At 43.7% G+C, this 25,448-nt stretch overlaps 1 protein-coding gene across 2 annotated transcripts in view; it reads right to left on the bottom strand.

The window, feature by feature from the left end:
• Positions 1 to 25,448, bottom strand: part of LOC126278407 (sodium-coupled monocarboxylate transporter 1-like) — a 172,488-nt gene that overhangs the window by 129,829 nt on the left and 17,211 nt on the right. For both annotated transcript variants that reach the window (XM_049978511.1, XM_049978510.1), the window contains exons 3-5: positions 22,947 to 23,106; positions 11,797 to 11,862; positions 7,877 to 7,928 (exon numbers count right to left, since the gene is read on the bottom strand). In XM_049978511.1, the coding sequence (XP_049834468.1) occupies positions 7,877 to 7,928; positions 11,797 to 11,862; positions 22,947 to 23,106 (278 nt within the window). The remainder of the gene's footprint in view (positions 1 to 7,876; positions 7,929 to 11,796; positions 11,863 to 22,946; positions 23,107 to 25,448) is intronic.

Genomic DNA, 25,448 nt, shown 5'->3' with positions numbered 1-25,448 from the left:
GCAGGATTTGAACCTGCGACCGTAGCGGTCCCGCGGTTCCGGACTGTAGCGCCGACAACCGCTCGACCACACCGTCCCGCTGGTTGAGGATCCATGGTGGGAACAGCCCGATGAGACGGTCCCTCGTTTGGATCTAAATCCGGAGAGTTTCGTAGCCAGGGGAGAAGGTAAAATCATCCTAATGTTCGAATCACGTATGTTCTCGTACAATGGAGGTTGTATGAAACGTTGCATTGACCTGCTTGTAGGTGCCATGGTGCCGAAGAAAAAACAAACTGCATGTATGGATGGATAGACGCATTGTTGTGTTGATCCATTCTACCTTTCAGAATATCGAAATCACCCAGGGAATACCATGAAAACATTCCCCAGATCATAACGCTCCCTCCACGGGCCTGGACTCTTCTGATTGCTCCAGGGTCGTACACACTAACGGCCATCTGTGCGATGGAGCATAAAACGTTATTCGTGTGAAAATGCCACCTGTCGCCACTCAGTGAAAGTCCGCTTGTGGTACTGGGGTACAAATTCCGGCCATCGTAGCCAATGAACAGCAATCAGCATGTGTACATCACCCAGGCACTTGCTGCAGAGGCCCATATGCAGACACTTTCGCCGAACAGTCGATGAGGAGACACTGTAGGTAGCCCTTTGCTTCGTCTGGGTCGTCAGTTGCTCAATAGTTGCACATCTATTCGCCTGTACGCACGTCTTCAGCCTTCGTTGATCCCTGTCATCTATGGCCTGTGATACACCACAGTTAACCTCGGCGTCGGTTTTGGGTACCGCCATTTTGCCATTCACGGTATACTTTATCCATGGCGGCACGCGAAAAGTTTACAAACTTGACAATTTTGGAAATTCTTCCATGATTGGCACGAAATCCAATGACCATGCCCCTTTGGACGTCAGATAAATCGCTGTGCTTCCGCATTACGACTATGACTGCACTTTTTCCACGACCACCGACATACTTCATATAACCTCCATTGCTAGTGCTGCCACCTGTCGTCTGTCACTCATTATTGCACGCTGACGTCGTACACAGGCGGTGGTTGTATAAATGTGACTTGACCGTGTGTATACTTGGAAAAATCGGCGAAGCAGTGCTGTCTTGTGATACGTATTTACGCTGAGTTGGCAAGTCATGGAATAGAGATACGCCCATATACAGATGGCGGAACTGTCATTTGTACTCAGGTGGTTCATCTGGAAATGTTTCCGACGTGATGACTACCGCACGACGGTAATTAACAGACTCTGAACGCGGAATAGTAGTTGGAACTCATGCTCATAAAATAAGGATAATTGCAGAATGTGGTGCCACATAATGCGGCACTACACAAAACTGGCGCTATAGCATAGGCACATAGGGAACGCACATGACACAGATCTGTAAGTCCACGGTATTGGTGATAAGTTGAGAAAACCGTCCCGAAACACATGTGCTACAAAACGCCACTGTTTCCTGCGCATGTACCCCGACATCAATATGGGATATGCTCACCATGCACATGTACCCAGGCCGCACAACGGGTTGGCATACTCTGGATCAGGCGGTCGAGCAGTTGCTGTGGTATAGTTTCCCATTCTTGCACTAGTGCCTGTAGGAGCTCCTGGAGTGTCGTAGGGGTTTGAAGACGTGCAGCGATACGTCGACCTAGAGCATCCCAGACGTGCTCGATGGGGTTTAGGTTTGGAGAACAGGCAGGCCGCTACAATCACCTGATATCTTCTGTTTCAAGGTGCTCCTCCACGATGGCAGCTCGGTAAGGCCGTGCGTTACCATCCATCAGGAGGAAGTTGGGACCCACTGCACCCCTGAAAAGGCGGACATACTAGTGGAAAATGACGTTCCGACACACCTGACCTGTTACAGTTCCTCTGTCAAAGACATGCAGGGATGTACGTGCACCAATCATAATCGCACCCTACACCATCAAACCACGACCTCCATACAGGTCCCTATCAAGGACATTAAGAGATTGGTCTGGTTCCTGGTTCACGCCAGATGAAAACCCGGCGAGAATCACTGTTCAGACTATACCTGGACTCGTCCATGAACATAACCTGGGACCACTGTTCCAGTGACCATGTACCGTGTTCTCGACACCACGCTTGAAGGCCTCTCCTGTGACCAGGGGTCAGTGGAATGCACCTTGCGGGTCTCCGAGAGAATAAACCATGTATGTTCAGTCATCTGTAGACTGTATGTCTGGAGACAACCGTTCCAGTGGCTCCAGTAAGGTGCAAAGTAAGACTACTTGCAGTACTCCGTGACCGTCTGCGGGCACTGATGGTGAGATATGGATATTCTTGTGGTGTTGTACACTGTTGACGTCCCGTACTGTAGCGCCTGGAGACGTTTCCTGTCTGCTGGAATCGTTCCTATAATCTCGAGATCACACCTTGTGGCACACGGAGGGCCAGTGCTACGACCTGCTGTGTTTGACCAGCCTCCAGTCGCCCTAGTATTCTACTCCTCACAACGTCATCAATATGTGTTCTTTGAGCCATTTTCAACACACAGTCACCATTAGCACCTCTGAAAACGAATGCACACTTACTCACTGCACTGTACTCTGACATGCACCAACACACCTCTGCGTATGTGGACTGCTGCCAGCGCCACCTTGCGACGACCGCAGGTCAAACGCACCGCATGGTCATACCCCGAGGTGATTTAAATCCCTCCAACCGCCCACCAGGGTGTTTTTTCACCATGTATTAGCACTATCTTTAATTCCTGAGCATGAGTGTAGATACATGAGACATTCCATTTCGGAAATAGTTAGGGAATTCAGTATTACGAGATCCACAGTGTCATACTGTGCCGAAAATACAAAATTTCAGGCATCACCTTCCACCAATGGCGGTGCAGTAGCTGACGGCCTTCACTTAACGACCGAGAGCTGTGGCGTTTGTGTACAGTTGTCAGTTAAAATTGTTCAAATGGCTCTGAGCACTATGGGACTCAACTGCTGTGGTCATCAGTCCCCTAGAACTTAGAACTACTTAAACCTAACTAACCTAAGGACATCACACACATCCATGCCCGAGGCAGGATTCGAACCTGCGACCGTAGCAGTCGCACGGTTCCGGACTGCGCGCCTAGAACCGCGAGACCACCGCGGCCGGCCAGTTGTCAGTGTTAACAGATTAACAGACAAGCAACCCAGTGTGAAATAATCACAGAAATCAATGTGGTATGTACGACAAACGTATCCGTTAGGACAGTGCGGCGAAATTTAGTGTTAATGGGCTGTGACAGCAGTCGACCGATGCGAGTGCCTTTGCTAACAGCACGACATCGCCTGCAACGCCTCTCCTGGGCACATGACAATGTCGTTTGCACCCTAGACGACTGGAAAACCGTGACCTGGTCAAATGAGTCCCGATTTCAGTTTGTTCGAGTGTGGCGCAGATCACCCGAAGCCACCTCAAGTTGTCAACAAGGCACTGTTCAACCTGGTGGTGGCTTCATAATGGTGTGGGCTACGTTTATATGAATTGGACCGAGTCTTCTAGTCCAGGTGAACCGATCATTGACTAGGTTACTTATGGAGAATTTCATCGGTACATATCGCCGCGTAACAATGTATTCATGGAATGTAATAGACCGAGCGGTCTCAGGCGCTGCAGTCATGGACTGTGCGGCTGGTCCCGGCGGAGGTTCGAGTCCTCCCTCGAGCATGGGTGTGTTTTTGTCCTTAGGATAATTTAGGTTAAGTAGTGTGTAAACTTAGGGACTGATGACCTTAGCAGTTAAGTCCCATAACATTTCACTCACATTTGAACATTTTTAATGTAATCGAGAGGTCAGTTCGTGCGCAACATCCCTCACCGGTAACACCGTCGCAAATTTGGACGGCCATAGAGGAAGCATGGTTCATTATTCCAACGACTTGTTGAGACCTTGCAACGTCGAGTTGCTGCAGTGTGCCGGGCAAAACGAGGTCCCATGACTTTTGTCACATTTGGAACTTCTTTATTTAAATGTGTGTGTCTGTACTTAAATTGCTGAATGACTGAGACCCACAATATCCTAGCGCAAAGCAAGCACTTACCTCACAAAAATCTTCATTACGCGAACTACTGCAATACAGCGAGCGTCAATACTGCGGGCTAAATAAAGGCTTCCAACTACTAAAGCCACTAACTACTAATAGGCATATGGTTAGCAAAGGAAACATTTTGTTGCAAACGAAATAACGTATTTTTTTTTTACCTCAATAATGTGACATCCAGTTCAGACACGAAAATAAATCGTCATTGACATCTACTACAAAGGTATATAATCATGAATAATATTCAGTCTCCAAGTCGAACATGTACAGATCGTTAACCTACGCTAACACTTGAGACCTCTACCCTCCATCAACGTTAACTTCTCACACCCAACAGTACTTCCATCACTGCTGCCGACTAACTTCCAACTGCCCAACACTACTGGCGATAAACTTCCAACAACGAGTCCAACCAGTCACAGAGTCTCTTACAAAGAATTCCCAGTCAGAGATCCATTGTAAAGCGCTACACAACGCTGCAAGTACACAAGTAGCCCTCTTACACGTCAGTGTATTACGATCGGTTTCGGTCGTTAACAATCCTCAAGGTACTGTACAAACGGCAAAATAGAAGTAAAACGCGTTGTAACATAAGAACAGAATACAAGATCCAATGACATTAACAGTCAACTTCAAATACTTACGAAAAATAAAAGTGTTATCAATACTTTAGCTTCGTCGTAATTGACATTACTACTGAGATAGCTGAATGAGCATTGACCGGGAGCTATCAAATTGAAAAGAAAAAAAAAGGAACATTGGATTGACGGCGTTGCAGTTCGGGCCATGATCGTTACTGTCCTCTCATAGTGCCCCCTACAGAAGCTGTGTTTCTGTGTCACATCTGTACAAGTATTCGTTTTTCACCAATGTAATTAGTATCTAGCGTATAATCTTTTTTTCATTAAGTACGAACTACGACAAAATATAAGTGGGCGATCAAAAATTTTCCGTTCGAAGGACGTACAATCTAGACTCAGCCTGCCACACAATGACCCTTGAGGCGATCATCCCGCCAACGCATCACATTGAAGATACCGCTTTCGTAAGCCATTGCCCTGCTGCACATCCTCGTGCGACAGGAACTACCGATAGTTCACGGCCTTTTTCAAGGGACCGAAGGCGCGATAACCACATAGGGAGAGATCAGACTAAAGGATGGGTGCTCGAGCGAGTCCCATTTCAGCTGGCGTAACTTCTGGGAGACATATTGAGCTGAATCGCGACCAGCACACAACTTGGTGCACCACTACAGAACGGTGGTTTCCAATAGAAGTGCTGCCCCATACACATTTTTCATTCTCCTATGTATGTCTATCAGTGTTTGTATTTTGGCAGCTAAGAAAAGAATAACAGCACGTCGGTCCTGCTTGGAAGCATTTGGTAATAACATCGCCGTAGTTCAGATTTCCGCATTAAACACACACATTTCGGAAGGACAAGAATGCCACACTGATCCCGTGCCTGTATGTCGGTGCTTATAGAAGCGAACCGGAGTCGCGCTACGTCGCATACATTCTGCAGCAACACCCTCAAACAAAAATTTTTTGATCGCCCCTTGTAGAAGTGATTGACATAGTAGGGGACTGCTCGGTTTATTAACAAATGTGTTATACTACGCACGTACTGAAGGCCATCAACAGTAACCGATGTTGGAATGCTGTGTTAAACAGAAAATAGGTTCCATTTCAAACGCAGTGAAGATGGTTCCTCCTGTGTTCGGAGGCCCAAAATATCAAAGCAGTGGTACTGTGTTTAATCGGGATAAACGTGTCCGCTGCTGAGATAAGATTAATTATTTTCGATTCGATGCGCCAGAGTTATGGGTGCTAGTAAGAAATTCGTCTCTCCAGTGGATGTACGATATTTACAATTAGGTCTGTCAAATGGCGAATTCCCCGGAATATTCAGAAGCTTATGGAGGAACGTGGTCCTAATTATTGCAGAAGTGCCTACATATTCTCTGTTTAATTGAAAAATTGTCATGAAGCCTTATAGGTGTAAAAGTTTAAATTACAAGAATAACTACCACAGTCTTTCTTATAGTTTTATATGTTTTGCGAACTATTACTCTAGACTTAAAGCGTCATAATATACACTATGGCCTTTAAAAATGCTACACCAAGAAGAAATGCAGATGATAAACGGGTATTCATTGCACAAATATATTATACTAGAACTGACATATGATAACATTTTCACGCAGTTTGGGTGCATAAATCCTGAGATATCAGTACCCTGGACAACCACCTCTGGCCGTAATAACGGCCTTGATACGCCTGGGCATTGAGTCAAACAGAGCTAGGATGGCGTGTGCAGGTACAGCTGCCCATGGAGATTCTACACGATACCACAGTTCATCAAGAGTACTGACTGGGGTATTGTGACGAGCCAGTTGCTCGGCCATCATTGACCAGACGTTTTCAATTGGTGAGAGATCTGACCAGGGCAGCAGTCGAACATTTTCTGAATCCAGAAAGGCCCGTACAGGACCTGGAACATGCAGTCGTGCATTATCCTGCTGAAATGTAGGGTTTCGCAGGGATCGAATGAAGGGTAGAGCCACGGGTCGTAACACACCTGAAATGTAACGTCCATTGTTCAAAGTGCCGTCAATGCGAACAAGAGGTGACCGAGACATGTAACCAATGGCAACCCCTACCATCACGCCGGGTGATACGTCAGTATGACGATGACGAATACACATTTCCAATGTGCATTCACCGCGATGTCGCCAAACACGGATGCGACCATCATGATGCTGAAAACAGAACCTGGATTCATCCGAAAAAATTACGTTTTGCCATTCGTGCACCCAGGTTCGTCGTTGAGTACACCATCACAGGCGGTCCTGTCTTTGAGGCAGCGTCAAGGGTAACATCAGCCATGGTCTCCGAGCTGGTAGTCCATGCTGCTGCAAACGTCGTCGAACTGTTCGTTCAGATGGTTGTTGTCTTGCAAACGTCCCCATCTGTTCACTCAGGGATCGAGGCTTGGCTGCACGATCCGTTACAGCCATGCGGATAAGATGCCTGTCATCTCGACTGCTAGTGATACGATGCCGTTGGGATCCCGCACGACGTTCCGTATTACCCTGCTGAACCCACCGACTCCATATTCTGCTAAAAGTCATTGGATCTCGACCAACGCGATACTATAAACCGCAATCGCGATAGGCTACAATCCGACCTTTATCAAAGTCGGAAACGTGATGGTACGCATTTCTCCTCCTTACACGAGGCATCACAACAACGTTTCACCAGGCAACGCTGGTCAACTGCTGTTTATGTATGAGAAATCAGTTGGAAACTTTCCTCATGTCAGCACGTTGTAGGTGTCGCCACCGGCGCCAACCTTGTGTGAATGCTCTGAAAAGCTAATCATTTGCATATCACAGCATCATCTTCCTGTCGGTTAAATTTTGCGTCTGTAGCACGTCATCTTCGTCGTGTAGCAATTTTAATGGCCAGTAGTGTACTCTTTTAAGTATTAACGACATTGCTGAAGATAATCAAGCTGTTATTGGAATAAATGTCACAGTCAACCTTTTTTGTTGAAACACGTGAGCCAAGACGTAAAAAGGTAAAGTCGAAGTCAAAAAAGAATATTATCAGCTACTTATCTAGCGAGCTTCACTATGTCAACACTCTACATTTGAACTTAGATCTTGTGTTTTTGTGGAGAGTTCTGTAATATAAACTACTGTGCAAAGCTGTTCAGTTTTAAGTTACATGCGTAATGTATTTTAAGACATTGCACCAAGGATATTTTACCAGAAAAGCAAATATGATATTGGCGTCTGACATTACCTTGGTTTAAAGCTATTGCGGGCAGGTAAATGACGATAGGGATCCAGGTGACCTGCAACAGTCACAATAATTCTGCTTAGTGTTAGGTTACACATATTGGACTTAACAATTAAAGAAGCAGTGTGCAGTACTTGGTATTGGAATGCCAACCATGAATAAGTAATAGTAAAATATGAAACTGGAGATGTCAGATACATTATCACTTGATGCTTTGTATCCATTCAACTACATGGTGGTACAAAATTGGTGTTAGAAAGTCTTTGTCTACTGTGATTTAATTGTATGCCGTAAACGATTCTTCTTTTGATATTCATACATTGTAGCTCTGTCTCAGCTCACATTTCAGAATGGAAGCACTAACAATGTAACTTTGTTTGTTGATCGTAAGGGCATTTCAGGCAAAGTCTGGACTTACAATTACGGTGAGACACGCATACAGTAGCATTTGGTTCAAGAGCAGCACCATCCGAAAAGACCATTTCCTGGTGACATTACAGTATAGAACTGAAATCAAATTAGAGGTGACAAAGTTTAAGCATCCTCTGATACAAATTTTCTGTAATGTATTCAGTGTTTTTTTTTAACATTGTGATGAAATGTTTTGAGGAGGCTAGGTTCCTACATGATTACATGAAGGGTTCAATCAGGACGACCAGCCTCAGGTGTAACCTTGGAGAATGTGGAACGACATCTAACCTTATTCGATGAGGAACTCCCTACATCAACAAGACAAGCAGCTCAGCAACCCAGCATGTCACAACAGTGTCTCCAGAGGATAATGGAGGACAAACGTAGCCTTTTTCCCTCTCAGAATTCAACGTTACCAACCTTTGAAGGACAGGGATGTGGAGCGGCTATTTTTTTAATGAGATGATTGAGGCCTTTGAAAATGGAACAGTTGATACGGATCAGATCTGGTTTACCCATGTGGCAAACCTCCATCTACGTATGCCGCAGGGGAGTGTCATAGGACCGTTGCCATTCACAATATACATAAATGACCTGGTGGATGACATCGGAAGTTCACTGAGGCTTTTTGCAGATGATGCTGTGGTGTATCGAGAGGTTGCAACAATGGAAAATTGTACTGAAATGCAGAAGAATCTGCAGCGAATTGACGCATGGTGCACGGAAAGGCAATTGAATCTCAATGTAGACAAGTGTAATGTGATGCAAATACATAGAAAGATAGGTCCCTTATCATTTAGCTACAAAATAGCAGGTCAGCAACTGGAAGCAGTTAATTCCATAAATTATCTGGGAGTACGCATTAGGAATGATTTAAAATGGAATGATCATATAAAGTTGATCGTCGGTAAAGCAGATGCCAGACTGAGATTCATTGGAAGAATCCTAAGGAAATGCAATCCGACAACAAAGGAAGTAGGTTACAGTACGCTTGTTCGCCCACTGCTTGAATACTGCTCAGCAGTGTGGGATCCGCACCAGATAGGGTTGATAGAAGAGATAGAGAAGATCCAACGGAGAGCAGCGCGCTTCGTTACATGATCATTTAGTAATCGCGAAAGCGTTACGGAGATGATAGATAAACTCCAGTGGAAGACTCTGCAGGAGAGACGCTCAGTAGCTCGGTACGGGCTTTTGTTAAAATTCCGAGAACATACCTTCACCAAAGAGTCAAGCAGTATATTGCTCCCTCCTACGTATATCTCGCGAAGAGACCATGAGGATAAAATCAGAGAGATTAGAGCCCACACAGAATCATACCGACAATCCTTCTTTCCGCGTACAATACGAGACTGGAATAGAAGGGAGAACCGATAGAGGTACTCAGGGTACCCTCCGCTACACACCGTCAGGTGGCTTGCGGAGTATGGATGTAGATGTAGATGTAGATTACGTGTGTACGTCAACAAACAGAAATGGTGCCACTGGACTACTGAGAATGTTCAACCTGCTGATCCATCTCATTAAAAAAAAAAAGTCACTGTTCGGTGCGCAGCCAATGCACAGTGCTTTACTGAGCCATTTTTAGTGAGGAACCTGTCACAGCAGACAAATACAGTCAGATACGGGAACATGAATATGCGCCGGCTGCAAGACGAGGCTGAATGCTTCGAAACTACTGGTTCAATCAGGCTGTAGCACGTGCACTCCGTATTACAGACGTCTTCGATTCCTTTCAGGAGGCTGTGAGATGTGATGGTTGTCCTGAACACCCTAGTAATCACTGGACGCAGCGTGGAATGGCCCCCTTATAGTCCTGGTCGTAACCCGCGTGGTTATGTCTTACGGAGTTATCTGAAGGACCCACTCTTGAAAGAGGCGTCTGCAACACCCCAGGTTGCTGTTACCGCAGTTTCCCGAGATATTGCTGCCGTCTAAAATTACGTTCTTCAAAAAATCATCACGGAAGGTTCTACATACTCATTGCTACAGAAGGAAACCACTTTGAAAACCGTAATAAACTGAAACACCTTCAGCCGTCGTTTCGATGTTGTTCATTATGTAGCATCCACTGTCGTTGAGTCAGTACACCATCTTCATGCCTTAACTGACGCTGATGGAGTGAACTCCAATCGTATACACGATCCCATCAATGGCTAACATTTATAAATCGGTTTTAGTAGAATACTGTAACAGCGATGTTGTGTCTGCAGCCATCAACTACCAACTAATTGATTTCACTCCCTCAGCGTCGGTTAAGGCGTGAAGATGGCGTATTGACTCACCGAAACTGGTTGCTATATAATAAATAACGTGGAAAGGACGGCTTCAGGTGTTTTATTTTATTACGTAAATAAACGACCGAAATCCCATAAAGCATCTGTCAGAAGGTAATACAAAATGATCATACAAAACCTTTCAAAACCTTCTGCATTAAATTTCAGGTTATCTGCTTTATCGTAAGTATAACACTCATGTATCACTCGATATTGTCTTAGCAGACAAAAACTATATAAAATCTATTCTGTGCCATTCTGTGTGATCACCAGAATTAAAACTGTTCCCTGCCGTTTAAAGAAAAATACAGTCTTGCTGACATATTTAGGAATCTCCTATATCTAGAAGAAAACATCGCATCACGACGACGCTTGGTGGACTAAATTATGATGGTACGACTTAGAACAAACATACTTTCCTCGTAAGGCAAACTTAATCTCCAAAATTCAAAATCAAACAAACTTCGAACGACTGAGAAAACTACAAGGCCGGTTTGTCTGCATCAAAATCCTGACTTTTCTTCATAACCAATTATCCACAGCTGCGGCCTTCCGTTGTCGGGTTGGAGAAGACAGGGTAGTGAATCAGCCGCTGTCCTTTTGAGGGAACCTGTTGAATCCTGTTTTTTTCTTAACTATTCCTTTTACTTGTATGTTGACATAACTGGGACATTCCTTGTCATCAGTATGGGTCTTGGACTTCAATCATTGTGCAGTTAACACTTTAACCTGCCCTTGAAATACGACGGTTGACCTAGTTGTTAAGCTGAACGGTGCTAGCCACCATTACAGAAAGTACTGACAAAACTCGACGCTATTCATATAGCTAGTGTATCGTCCACATCAAGTCTATTTCTTACCAATAATGAATATTTTCCCTGCAGTGCTTCTTCAATTAGTGCTCTTTTCGCAGACGTTTCAAGTCATCTCTGCTGTTACTCTTCTGTTTAGAATACTCTGATGCTCACAAATATAAAAAATAGCACAAACAGAAAGACAAAAATAGATGGGTGATAAACGATAAACAATGTCCTGGCAGCAAATTCTTCCGCACGCTAACTAAATTGCTACAAACTTATGCAGCAACGCAATATTTCAGCAGATAGATCAGATACAAAGACAGTGCTATCTACTACATAAGCTTTGAGACACCTTATCCAGTATTTTAATCAATGACATAAACATACATTTATAGACTGAAGTCTAAGAGGGTATGAAGATTAATTCATCACTCACCATATTAATGATGAAGAAGAAGGACCCCAGGATTCTGACGCTTTTACCAAATCTCATATCCAAGTACTGGAAAAGAAAAACTTAAATTATAAAGGAACTGATAAAACTCGAACATTCTAACAAAAAATATTTGAGTAATATTCTGACAGAACAACGTTAGTATGGTGTAATACTGGGTAGGTCAAAATTATGCAGCTGGTCAACGCCGTATAGCAAATCGGTAAATGCAATAGTCAGAAGCATATAACGATTCGTTTCGGTAGCTATCCCCCATTTCCTGCAATTTGAGTACGTACTGTACTCTTGGTATGCAATGAAGCACACTCGTGATTTGTTTCATAAGGAAATTTGGCACAGTCTATACACCAACGACATTTTTTCCATTAAGTAAACAAAACACGGCGTATGTCGCTTATCAGCATCGACATCAGCGGAAGCAGCAGACGCATCAGCACCGACTTCCATCATTAAATGATGGGGACTATCCAAGTTCTGAGCTCGGGTATCTTTCAATGTATTTTTTTCCATAAGGAACGGCTTTGAGTGACATTCAACCATTTGACTCCAGAAATCTTGCGCATGTCTTTGTCCCATCGGTCTGGCAGTCTTCCTCGGGGCCTGAGTCTCTTGGACTCCATTCCAAACTGCCTTTTGTCGGCCATCATTACTTTTGGCAACATGGCCGGCCCATCGCCATTTCATAGTGGCTATTTTCACCAGAATGTCCTCTACATATGTAATTCATATCATATCTTCCGCCCTCTTTCCTTGTTTTATTCCAAATCCCAACATACTCCTTACGATGCTTCGCTGTGCAGTTCGACACTACTGGCCATTAAAATTGCTGCACCAGGAAGATGACGTGCTACATACGCGAAATTTAACCGACAGGAAGAAGATGCTGTGATATGCATATGATTAGCTTTTCAGAGCATTCACACAAGGTTGACGCCGGTGGCGACACCTGCAACGTGCTGACATGAGGAAAGTTTCCAGCAGTTGACCGGCGTTGCCAGGTAAAACGTTGTTGTGATGACTCGTGTAAGTAGGAGAAATAAATACCATCATGTTTCCGACTTTGATAAAGGTCGGATTGTATCCTATCGCGATTGTGGTTTATCGTATCGCGACATTACTGCTCGCGTTGGTCGAGATCCAATGACTGTTAGCAGAATATGGAATCGTTGGGTTCAGCAGGGTAATGCGGAAGGCCGCATCACTCGCAGTCGATAGGCATCTTATCCGCATGGCTGTAAAGGATTGTGCAGCCACGTCTCGATCCATGAGTCAACAGATGGGGACGTTTGAAAGACGACGACCTTCTGCACGAACAGTTCGATGACGTTTACAGCACCATGGACTATAAGCTAGGAGACCATGGGGGCAGTTACTCTTGAGGCTGCATCACAGACAGGAGCGCCTGCGATGGTGTACTCAACGGCGAACCTGCGTGCACGAATGGCAGAACGTCATTTTATCGGATCAATCCAGGTTCTGTTTACAGAATCATGATGGACGCATCCGTGTTTGGTGACATCGCGGTGAACGCACATTGGAAGCATGTCTTCGTCATTGACATACTGACTTATCACCCAGCCTGATGGTATGGGATGCCATTGGCTACACGTCCCGGTCACCTCTTGTTCGCATTGATGGCACTTTGAACAGTGGACGTTACGACCAGTGGCTCTACCGTTCATTCCACCCCTGTGAAACCCTACATTTCATCAGGATAATGCACGACCGCATGTTGCAGGTCCTGTACGGGCCTTTCTAGATATAGAAAATGTTCAACTGCTGCCCTGGCCAGCACATTCTCCAGATCTCTCACCAATTGAAAACGTCTGCTCAATGGTGGCCGAGCAACTGGCTCGTCACAATACGCCAGTCACTACTCTTGATGACCTGTGGTATCGTGTTGAAGCTGCATGGGCCGCTGTACCTGTACACGCCATCCAAGCTCTGTTTGACTCAATGTCCAGTCGTATCAAGGCCATTATTACGGCCAGAGGTGGTTGTTCTGGGTACTGAATCCTTAGGATCTATGGACCCAAATTGCGTGAAAATGTAATCACATGACAGTTCTAGTACTATATATATTTGTGTAATGAATTCCGTTTATTATCTGCGTTTCTTCTCGGTGTAGCAATTTTAATGGCCAGTAGTGTAAGTTTCCGACTTGTGTATTCATGGATGTATCCAAGTCTCAGAATTATGTCAGAATAGGGGGGGGGACTCTTTGATCAAAACGTATTTTTACAGTTTCAGTGCCATTTTGACCTGAATCTAGTTGAATTATTTTCCAAATGCTCGCCAGCCCAGATTAATGTGTCGAAAGATTTCCAGTCTTATGTCTCCTGTCATATTTACAAGCTGGCCAAAGCTCTGAGAGTGTCCAGTAATGTGCTTTATGAGCTATACATTTCTTATGCTGCTTCATTTATCAGGCATAAATTTTGTTTTGGAATGTTTAATGTTCAATCCCACTTCCTGATATTCCGATGTGAGATCCTATACCAAAATCTTGCTTTCGTTAAACTGTTTCTCAAGGGCTACACATGCTGTTTGGCATCGCTGGTGGGAGGTTGAGGTGGATACAGGAGGATATGAACAGATAGAAGTGGGAGGATGAGGTGGACAGAGACAGGTTGAAGACTATGACACAGAGAGGGGGATAAGGAGATGGACAGAGGATGAGGGAGGAGAGGAGATGGGCAAACAGACAGGGGATAGGAGGTGTAGATGTGTGTAATATACGAGGTGTGTTAAGAAAGCAATGAGGGTGATATTTTATCTACTTTTGTTTTTCAAACAACAATATTGTCCCCTTCAAAGTAGTTCCCTTTGGCAGATATACGCCGACGGAGTCGCGTTGTTCCCAGCCTTGGAATCAGCCCAGAAAGCCTTCAACAGGAAGGACCTTTAACATGTCCGATGTATTCTTTTGAATGTTGTCCAGAACCCGAAAATTACGCCCTTTTAAGATATTTTTTATTTTGGGAAAAGAAAAAAGTTATAAGTATTCAGATCAAGTGGGGGCTTTGGAACGACGGGAATATCTTTCGATATCAAACATTCCGTGATGGAAGTGACCATGTGACATGGGGCACTGTCGTGATGGAGACATTAACCATTCGCATGAGCTAAACTACGATCAAAATTTGATGTACGGTGAAAGAGTTTAAATTTAACTGGTCTCCCATCATCCTTACTGTTAAACATCGGACTGATCTCACAAGAGAACGTACACATTCGACGTTTTCGTCGGTTTTTGAAGTTGAAGATCCAAGTGACATTCATCTTCAATGAGTTCTCAGTCTACACACATGATCTGCGCCAGCGAAAAACCTGTGCTTTTGATAAGGAATGTTCCCTATGAACCTATTTCAACATTTCAAGGGTCACACTGGCGGATTCCCCAAGTTCAACACAAAACTTGATGGCATAACGTTCCTCTAAATTCCACTGTTTCATTTTCGTAACACACAACAAAAATACAAAATCACTGATGGCGTTCTCAGGCATCACAATGACTGTACGAAGCCAAAATTCGGACTGAGCATCTGGAAGGGACGAACACGCCGGCCTACATGAGTAGAACAACACAGTGTTGCCAAATCGCTCGCAGTGTTGTCAGTAGTAGCGGCTGCTGTGTATGTGCACAAGAGCACGTTAACGCCCTAACTTTTGACGCCTTGCCGATTTATTGTTTATTTTTCTTTGAATGCTTTTAAAGGTAACGTAAATGCTGCAATCTGAAAGATACGGCGCTTAAATTTACCACGATACTGCTCCCCTAGGCTCTGTGACACTTGGTATCAGGTTCGCGAGTACACCTTCCCTTGTGCATGTTCTAAGAAGCACAGCTCGCGTGACGTAATTGCCTTACGGGCCAAATAGATACGGATTTGAAAAACAACTCTCACTGTTCACGATGTGCACAGCTAATGCTTGCCACTCAACTAGAAGTTTACGTGAGTGTCATCAGGTGGTAGCACACAGCAACAGACTTTAATTCCCATTCGCTCAGCATAAATCCTGCTAGGTGATAGCACACTCCTCAGATATGCTATTTCGCTCACTATGTACTATAATAAAATTTGATCGGACTTCAGTATATGTTAAAGCTGAACTGACAGTAAAGCTATTTTGTGGGTTTCTAAGTGAAATTTTATCACACAATAGTCTATCTGAGGCGTTGAGAATCAAAAGGGCCTAAAGAATATCACAGTCGTGGGACTGTAGCATTTATTCGTGCTTGCGAAGTAGTTGATCTTATGGTGGGTCAGGTTTATATATACTGTGGGCCCACACTGTGTATATGAAAATCCACGAAAAGCTGTATCACTGGTTTCTCTGATATTCACGTGCATGTGGGATCGACGGCGGTGTGCTTTAGGCCCTTATGGATATCAGCGCCCCGTCTGTATTCTAGTCCAGTGACCATGGTTTGGTAAAAATTACTACTTGAGTTTAATGATTTCCACAAACGGCGCTTTGTGTTTGGAGTGTATTGTTTACTGTGTGGGAATCGGCTTTCGTGTGCAGTGTAAGCATGAACTATGTTAAATCTATTTTATATGCTAACAGAAAAGTAAATCTGTGAAGATGGGTCGTGAGTGGCGAGTCGTGCTTGGGTGGCTCAGTCTGTAGAGCACTTTCCCACGAAAGGCAAAGGTCCCTAGTTCGAGTCTCGGTCCGGCACACAGCTATAATTTGTCAGGAAGTTTCAAATCAGCGCACACTCCGCTCTCTCACTCTCAGAATAGAAAAGTAAATTACCAGGAAAACAGGCGAAAAAGAACTGGGTCCTCTGAGAACAGATCCATTGATTGAGAGTGTGGCCAAGTCAAATAAGCATGACTACAAGCGAACATTTAACAGCGAAATATGCAGTTAGCAAAAGTTGTTGTGTAGGTACAACGTAAGAATAACTGATTTTCAGGCCAGAAGTAATTTCGCTAACAAATACATCTGTTAGGGATGATGTACATTTGTCCGAAAAAATGAGCACGAAAACTCCCACTTACACAAAAATGCGAAATGGAGAGCTGCGAAAGCTTACACATTTGTCATTATTGCTCTAAACTGTACCTAATTATGCACAAAACAACAAAATTCCGCAAAAACAATTCTTTCTTTTGGCAGATAAGTTATGCCTCTTATTATTATTACTATTATTATTGCTTTGTTACTATAATTGGGAGTGGCTGAACTTGTATGAACTTGTTGGTAAGCATAACTGTTACACAGCACATGTTACTAATTTCACACTGTCAGGTTTATCTGAATTTAAAAATTTGTGAGCACCCACAATGTATACTCGCGAGTTGTCAGTCTCATAACTTTTCTCACACGCCTTGTATGTGTCAAACGCATGCGCGATCAATGCTATGGAGAAAAGGCTAACAATTAATATTTCCGTCGTTAAGCAAATAGTAAACCCTTTCTTTCCTTAAAGAATCGAACTCCCATATATAAAACAGTCTCACATGTCTGACTACCTTACAAATGATTAATTTGTTAAATATTTTACATTAAGCATGTAAAAGAGAAAAAGTTCAGAAAAGGGTTGATATTTTGTATAAAGTTCGTTGGAAGATGCTAAGTGTTCTCACTATCTGTTACTGGATGAATATAGTGTGCGTGATTCGTACTTCATTTTAAGCAAAAGCTAGTTTTTCACTCATCTCAATGTTTATGATGTTCGTACCTCCTGAACTACATGTCGCACAAAGATATAATTCAGCAGGTACATTCAGGAGCATATGGGGATATTTTCTGCAAAGTATGTAGCGAACCGAGTCACTAGTTAAGAAGTAGCAAATTTAGGCGTCATACCTAATGTTAAACTTTTACTGCAAGAACAGCGAAATTCTAGTAAGTAATAAACTGTTTTCATTTCATGATTTTTCAGTGAGTATCTACGAGAACAGGAGGGTACAGATTTGATATTATGTTTCAAGTTTGTTGGAAGTCGCTACGTGCTCACACTCACAAATACTGAAGGAATGTCATCGGGATATTTTCGCACAGTGAGTTACGATGCCTGCAGACATACACGCATATCCTAACTATATTACTTGTTTTATTGCGTTAAACCTATAACGTATTATTATACCTCTTAATGACTACATATTTTACAATTTCCAAATTCACTCAGTAACTATTTGAAATACTGGAAATCTGATTTCCGTTGCCCCTTGTCATTATATAGGTAACTTGCAACTGGGGCGATGGACCATAAATCATCAACCGTAAAATGGGATATCTGCTGTCATAGATATATTACAAGTTTCTATTTCAAGGATAATAATTTCAGGAATCTAACGACACAAGAGATCAACACAAGATGCCGCCCCAATAGAAAAACAACAACCTTCTCACAATGAGCCACAATAATAGACAACATAAGGTTTGATAAAATGCATACATATATTACATAAATAAAATAATCTTGGTTCGGCCGAGAATGACTGGACATGAGGTCTCCAAAATGAAATGACAACTTGGTTCTCCCCGTCATTAACTTTGCAAGCCGGCCGGTTTTAGACGGTTCTAGGTGAAGGTTCGAATCCTGCCTCGAGCATGGATGTGTGTGATGTCCTTAGGTTAGTTAGGTTTAAGTAGTTCTGGCAACGGCCTTGCCGCAGTGGATACCCCGGTTCCCGTGAGATCACCGAAGTTAAGCGCTGTTGGGCGTGGCCGGCACTTGGATGGGTCACCATCCTGCTGCCATGCACTGTTGCCATTTTTCGGGGTTTACTCAGCCTCGTGATGCCAATTGAGGAGCTACTCGACCGAATAGTAGCGGCTTCGGTCAACAATTCCATCATAACGACCGTGAGAGCAGTGTGCTGACCCCACGCCCCTCCTATCCACAAACCTCCTCTGAGGATGCCACGGGGGTCGGATGGTCCCGGTAGGCCACTCGTGGCCTGAAGACGGAGTGCTTTTTAAGTAGTTCTAAGTTCTAGGGGACTGATGACCTCAGATGTTAAGTCTCATAGTGCTCAGAGCCATTTGAACCATTTGATTTAACTTTGCAAGCAAACACACTAAAATAAAGTAGGACAAGGAACTGACTGACTATACTACTTCCGACTGGTCCTACAGATAAAACAACCACACAGAACTGTCACTACTGTACCTACCAGAAGAAAATGCAGATAAGCAAAGACAAAAAACAGAAAATAGAAGTAAGTGAAAGATATAATAACTTCTTGCTGTCATTGTACAAAAGCCTCGCTATGTGCACAGTATCACAGTCCAGATGTCACACTGTAAGCCTCCGCAGCCACATCGTGCAAAACACTTGAAAACAATTTTGGCACAGTCAGATTCTTCTTGGTCTCGCCATGCTTTCACACACAGCAACCAGAATCGAGGTGACGTGACCTATCCCGATATACACCAAGGCACTTTAATCTAATCGGACGAACTCTGGAAACCACCTGGTTACCTATAGTAAATACATTCCACGAATACAGACATCATTTTATGCTTTCCACTTTCTTGCCATAACCAACTTCTCTACCATTCCTCTTCACTGACAATCAGCTACCGTCTTCTCCTGGACACCAACAGGAAGACACCATGGGAGGACCCAGTTCAGTGAAGCCCACTTTACAGCTGGCCATGCCCCATTTCCATGATGCTCTTCTGTCTAGGGTGGTTGTCCATGAGCTGCACCTCACTGAATACCTGCATAGTATGTCAACTCCCTGGCCACCTCTGTCAGTACAAGGCCAGTCCGGCCAGTGTGCTAACAATGTCCTGACGCTTCCCCCCTATTAGTCCAATGCTGCTCACAGCATCCTCTGGCGTTGGCGTTAGACGGTGAGGCTGCTCCCGTCCCTTACTGCTAACTCCCCCGCCATTACTGATGACTGCTTCCTGTGATGACTCCTTACATCTACATCTACATCTACATACATATTCCGCAATCCACCATACTGTGCGTGGCGGAGGGAACCTCGTACCACAACTAACATCTTCTCTCCCTGTTCCACTCCCAAACAGAACGAGGGAAAAATGACTGCCTATATCCCTCTGTACGAGCCCTAATCTCTCTTATCTTATCTTTGTGGTCTTTCCGCGAAATGTAAGTTGGCGGCAGTAAAATTGTACTGCAGTCAGCCTCAAATGCTGGTTCTCTAAATTTCCTCAGTAGCGATTCACGAAAAGAACGCCTCATTTCCTCTAGAGACTCCCACCCGAGTTCCTGAAGCACTTCCGTAACACTCGCGTGATGATCAAACCTACCAATAACAAATCTAGCAGCCCGCCTCTGAATTGCTTCTATGTCCTCCCTCAATACAATCTGATAGGGATCCCAAACGCTCGAGCAGTACTCAAGAATAGGTCGTATTAGCGTTTTATAAGCGGTCTCCTTTACAGGCGAACCACATCTTCCCAAAATTCTCCAATGAACCGAAGGCGACTATCCGCCTTCCCCACAACTGCCATTACATGCTTGTCCCACTTCATATCGCTGTGCAGTGTTACGCCTAAATATTTAATCGACGTGACTGTGTCAAGTGCTACACTACAATTGGAGTATTTAAACATTACAGGATTCTTTTTCCTATTCCTCTGCATTAATTTACATTTATCTATATTTAGACTTGGCTACCATTCTTTACACCAATCACAAATCCTGTCCAAGTCATCTTGTATCCTCCTACAGTCACTCAACGACGACACTTTCTCGTACACCACAGCATCATCAGCAAACAGCCGCACATTGCTATCCACCCTATCCAAAAGATCATTTATGTAGATAGAAAACAACAGCGGACCTACCACACTTCCCTGGAGCACTCCAGATGATACCTCCGATGAACACTCACCATCGAGGACAACGTACTGGGTTCTATTACCTGGGCCAGCTATGTCAACGCAAAACAAGTGTGGCCGGTGCAAAATACCAGGTTCTCAGTGCTGACTCACAAACGGCCAGCTGCTGCCCACTGTGTCCTCTGGCACTTGCGCAAGTCGATGTTGCCGCTTCCTCTCAGCACTGCTGACTGCACACCATCGTGTCCCGCTGCCAGAACAAATCCCTGCATGGCGTTGCCTTCTCAAACTCCTCGCTATATGCACCCTCTGAGGAAACCTGCGTGCTTGCCCCGCACCTGCACAACCAGTAGCATGTGTGGAAAAACACTTGCTCCACAAAATTTCAATTTCACAGCACAAGGCCTACTCCTGTAACAATTAATGGGTGGACATAATTAAACTTGCTGTGTTCCGAGTACTTCAGCGCAGGCTGTATGTCTGTACTTTGGAGAATGCTGAAACACCATACGCATGTTCATTAATCAGTGCGCTTCCGGGTTGGTGAGAAAAATAATAGTTCAGCTTTCTGCCACCAAGTGAACAAATGGCACTGTAGCAGTCAGAATGTGAAATGTTTCCCGTTTTGACATCACTCACTTGCTGGCGCTTGTTGATTTCTTCTGTCAAGTGACACACGGAGTAGAGGGTAAAGATGGTTTCAGTTTCCCGTACAAAATGTAGTGCCTATTGAGAGGGAAGACCAGATATTGCTGATAAAGTTGTTTTATCAGAACAGCAGCAATGGTAGCGCTTCACTGCGGGAATATCGCCGATAGTAATACCTGCGCAGGGGCAGCATGTTAATAAATGGACTAAAGGATATGATCAAGAAATTTGAAGAAACAGGTGAATTAGGTGGTGCAGCAGGGAGAGGGAGGGGGCTTACGCTCATCTTAGTTGCTGATGAAGTTGCTCTGGCTGTAGCTGATCATATAGCACATGCGTCAAATTCGGCGGCCAGTGCTCCAGTCGTGTCATGGAAATTGTCTTTCCCCTGGTCAACAATTTAAAAACTGAGACGTGGCCCTTAGATTTTTGGTACGCATGGAAATGAATGACATGTGCTCGAGGAATATTCTTTGGACGGACGAGGCACATTTCACCCTGCACGGTGTCGTGAATGCACAGAACTGTTGCATATAGGGCTCTACTCTGGCACTTGTTGTGCAGGAACATCCATTGAATCAGCTTATTTGATTCGGTGGAGTGGTTTCACAAGCTCCTTCATTCTTGGTCTTCTTTGAAGAGATGACATCTGATGAGCACGACTTGTGGACGTGTTTTAACCTTGGTTTTACCACATGTTGAAGGCACTCACCACAGCACTCCTAAAACACCGGACAAGTCGTGCAGTTTCCGAAATGCTCGTGCTGAGCCCTCGGTCAGAGTCAGATAGATTGCCCGCCTTCCCTGCTCTACACACGGACAGCACGCTCACTGATACTACCTGAACCGTGCGTGTCTCTCTGACTAGCAGCCATTCCTCGCCAGGTGACGCTGCTAGCGCCTTCACGGGTGTATATCGGCAGTAGGTCGGTGGTCATAATGTTGCTCCTGGTCAGTGTATTAGAGTCATGGAGTCAGTTCTCTGTTTCCAACTTCATTTCCAAGTTCTTCAAATAAAACAAACACCGAAGGTACTAATAAATACATATTTCTGTTCTGATGAACACACAAACACAAAACAAAAAGAAAAACAATTCAGTGACGGTACACGTGTAGAATGACAGGTCATTCAAAGTTTAAAAGCGTTAAGCAGGAAAAGAAATTATAAAAGAAGCCACTGACCCATCTGAATGTGAGAGAGTAACCCATCGAGAACCACCATGGATCAATAAACGTGTGCAACTGTACAAGATCTACAGGTGATTGTGTGCTATTCAGTGATAAGAATGAATAATTATAACAATCCTCGGTGTTCTTTTTACTGGAATAACTTTAAAACTAAGATTGATACTGACAACTAATTATGTCCACAAAAAGAAACTCTTATCTATTTCTTTGTAACCTTGATTATAATTATGTAAACTTGCGAAATGTGTTGTGGAAGAAAATAAAAATTGACAGAGATAATTTTTTAAATTTCTCTTTTATACCCTTAATCTGCTCTAAGATGTAATTAGTGGTTCTGATCTAGTTATTAGTAGAGTCACCTTTTGCAGTTATGACTACATCGAAAATAACAGGAAGCTGAAAGTTTCAAATTAGCCACAGAACAAAGACTATTATTAAGCAAGTTTTTGAGATATCTCTTTCAAAAACAACGGCATTAGGGGCGTGTTATTGTAACAGGATTAATACGAACATACCTCGTAAGTAGATGTGATGTGGAGGTCGTAGAAGACTGGCAGGAAAGCAAGTGCATTTACAATGGAGCTGATGATGAGACCCAAACAGACGTAGCTGAACTGGATGCCGTACAGATAGGCTTCAGTCGCCATCCCCAGCAGCGTCACACCCGACACAAAGCTGTTGACACAAATGTCTGCTCCAGTACTCCCGTAATGACTTATATCTGTCATGTAGTTGCAAAGTGTACTTCTGTATGAACTAAGGACAATTACTTCCTGTAGGGTTTGGTGGTGTACCATTTCAAAACCTAACTGCTATATTTTTCACTAAAGAAATATTCTGAAGGAGTGACTCGAGATTTTCATATCCAGTGTGATTGAGTTATAGCACATGCATTAGATAATGGAGCGATTGAGATGACATTTTTAAATGTCACTGTTAAATTGTACGTGTGGCAAAATGCAACAACTAAAATATTGTTTGTTCTCTATGACTCGTGACCAGTAGCAGTGCCACCACAGTGAGTGAAAATACGAGGGTTGTTAGGAAAGTGAGGAAATATCGGTAACGAAATGGAAACCACAGTGAAAATCAAACTGTTTTCTTTGCACATTTCTTCCAGGTACTTCTCTACAAAGTCGTCGCTCCGACTTAGAAATTTGTCGGAGCGTTATACCAAATTTCCAACAACTTCGTTATAGAAGGCAGCCGCCTGTGCTTTCTGATAATTCTCTACACTGGCCGAAAGCGCGTAGCCTGCGCCCAAGTGTTGTCTTCGTACCCAGCGTTTCATGTCAACAGAGATGATACTCAGGACGAGCCAATTAGGGCTGTGTTGTTGTTGATCGAAGACTTCCCATAGAAAAGGGTGCAGGAGCGTCTTCACTGCCGTGCAGTGTGTGGCTGAGAATTACCATGAAGAATGAAGCGCGTGGCAGTTGTGTTAGGTGGGCTGCATTCATTAAGGCGAAGTCTCTCAGCGGACCCACCTAGTTGGCGGGAGACATTGTTGTTCTAGGCACCTTACTCACAGTTCTCTCACAACTGAAAAGAGCGTCTTGATGCCATCAACGGGCATACTAGAGACACTGCCCCAAACGTCTGTGAAAAGCCTCGTCAGATTTTCACAGTTGTTTCCATTTCGCTGCCGCTCGTTCCTCACTTTCCGAATAGCCCTCGTATTTGTGATATGGCGAATATATTACTCTTCTGAAAACAGCAGCTTTTATTTCTTACTAGTGAAAAAGAAATGATGACGCTAGTAAAGGCTTCACCATAAATAACTGTAAACAGCAAAACGAAAATATCAGTTTGAGTACTGTTATGGCCTGTTCACAATAATGTATGCTGTTTGAAGGTTTTTTACTAAAGAAAAAACACTGCTTGATTGTAGATGTAAAAATGGAGTATTTATTTTAAGTCTGGCTCTGGCTCTTTAAGACATAGTTTTTTACAAAGCTGACATAGAAGATTTTTGCCACTTGACTGTGACTATAAGCATTTGTAAAGTTGGCTGGCTGAGCAAATGGTAACATCGTAATAGTCAGGATTTGCGGACTTCATCTTGAGATCACCTTTAAATTATCATGAACATGTTTCTTAGATAATGTAAGCTGAGAACAGACTCGTTAAACCATAGCATTATAAATGGTTTCATATGTAATACGCAATAAATCTAGAACATTAACAAAATTGACTTTTTGATTGTAGTTTTCATTCATTTCACTTGATCATTTAATTTCATTTGATAGTACAGCTAAAGTGACTTTGTCTGGCCTTTCGTTCTCAGTACTGCACTTACTTCACTGTCATTATTCTGCCCTCACCCTTCTGTCACAGACTTTCAAGCAGGGCAAGAGTACATAATGTTTCATTAAAAACTGGTGTGGGAAACTGCCTTGTGCATCGATTCTTGTGTCATATGTACACCACTTGACTTTGAGTCTACCTCGTGTTACTTTACATAAAGGTGTTACAACAAAATATCTTACTGTACTTGACAAACAAGGCACTGATTCAAGCTGCACTGAAGTGCCTAAGAAACTGGTATAGGCATGAGTATTCAAATACAGAGATGTATATACAGGCAGAAACAGCGCTGCGGTCGGCAATGCCTATATAGGACAACAAGTGTCCGCGCAGTTGTTACATCGGTTACTGTTCTTACATTGTCAGGTTATCATGATTTAAGTGAGTTTGAACCTGGTGTTATAGTCGGTGCAAGAGCGATGGGGGACAGCATCTTCGAGGTAGCGCTGAAGAAGGGATTTTCCCGTATGGCCATTTCACGAGCGTACAGTAGAAGAAGAATGGGTAGCTCTGAGGGATGAAGTAGTGAAGGCAGCAGACGATCAAGTAGGTAAAAAGACGAGGGCTAGTAGAAATCCTAGGGTAACAGAAGAAATATTGAATTTAGTTGATGAAAGAAGAAAAAAAAATGCAGTAAATGAAGCAGGCAAAAAGGAATACAAACGTCTCAAAAATGATACCGACAGGAAGTGCAAAATGGCTAATCAGGG

This window comes from Schistocerca gregaria, chromosome 6 (assembly GCF_023897955.1).
Source record: "Schistocerca gregaria isolate iqSchGreg1 chromosome 6, iqSchGreg1.2, whole genome shotgun sequence".
Classification (NCBI taxonomy): Eukaryota; Metazoa; Arthropoda; class Insecta; order Orthoptera; family Acrididae; genus Schistocerca; species Schistocerca gregaria.
The sequence above is the reverse complement of the archived record's forward strand: the minus strand, read 5'-3'. Positions and strand labels throughout refer to the sequence as shown.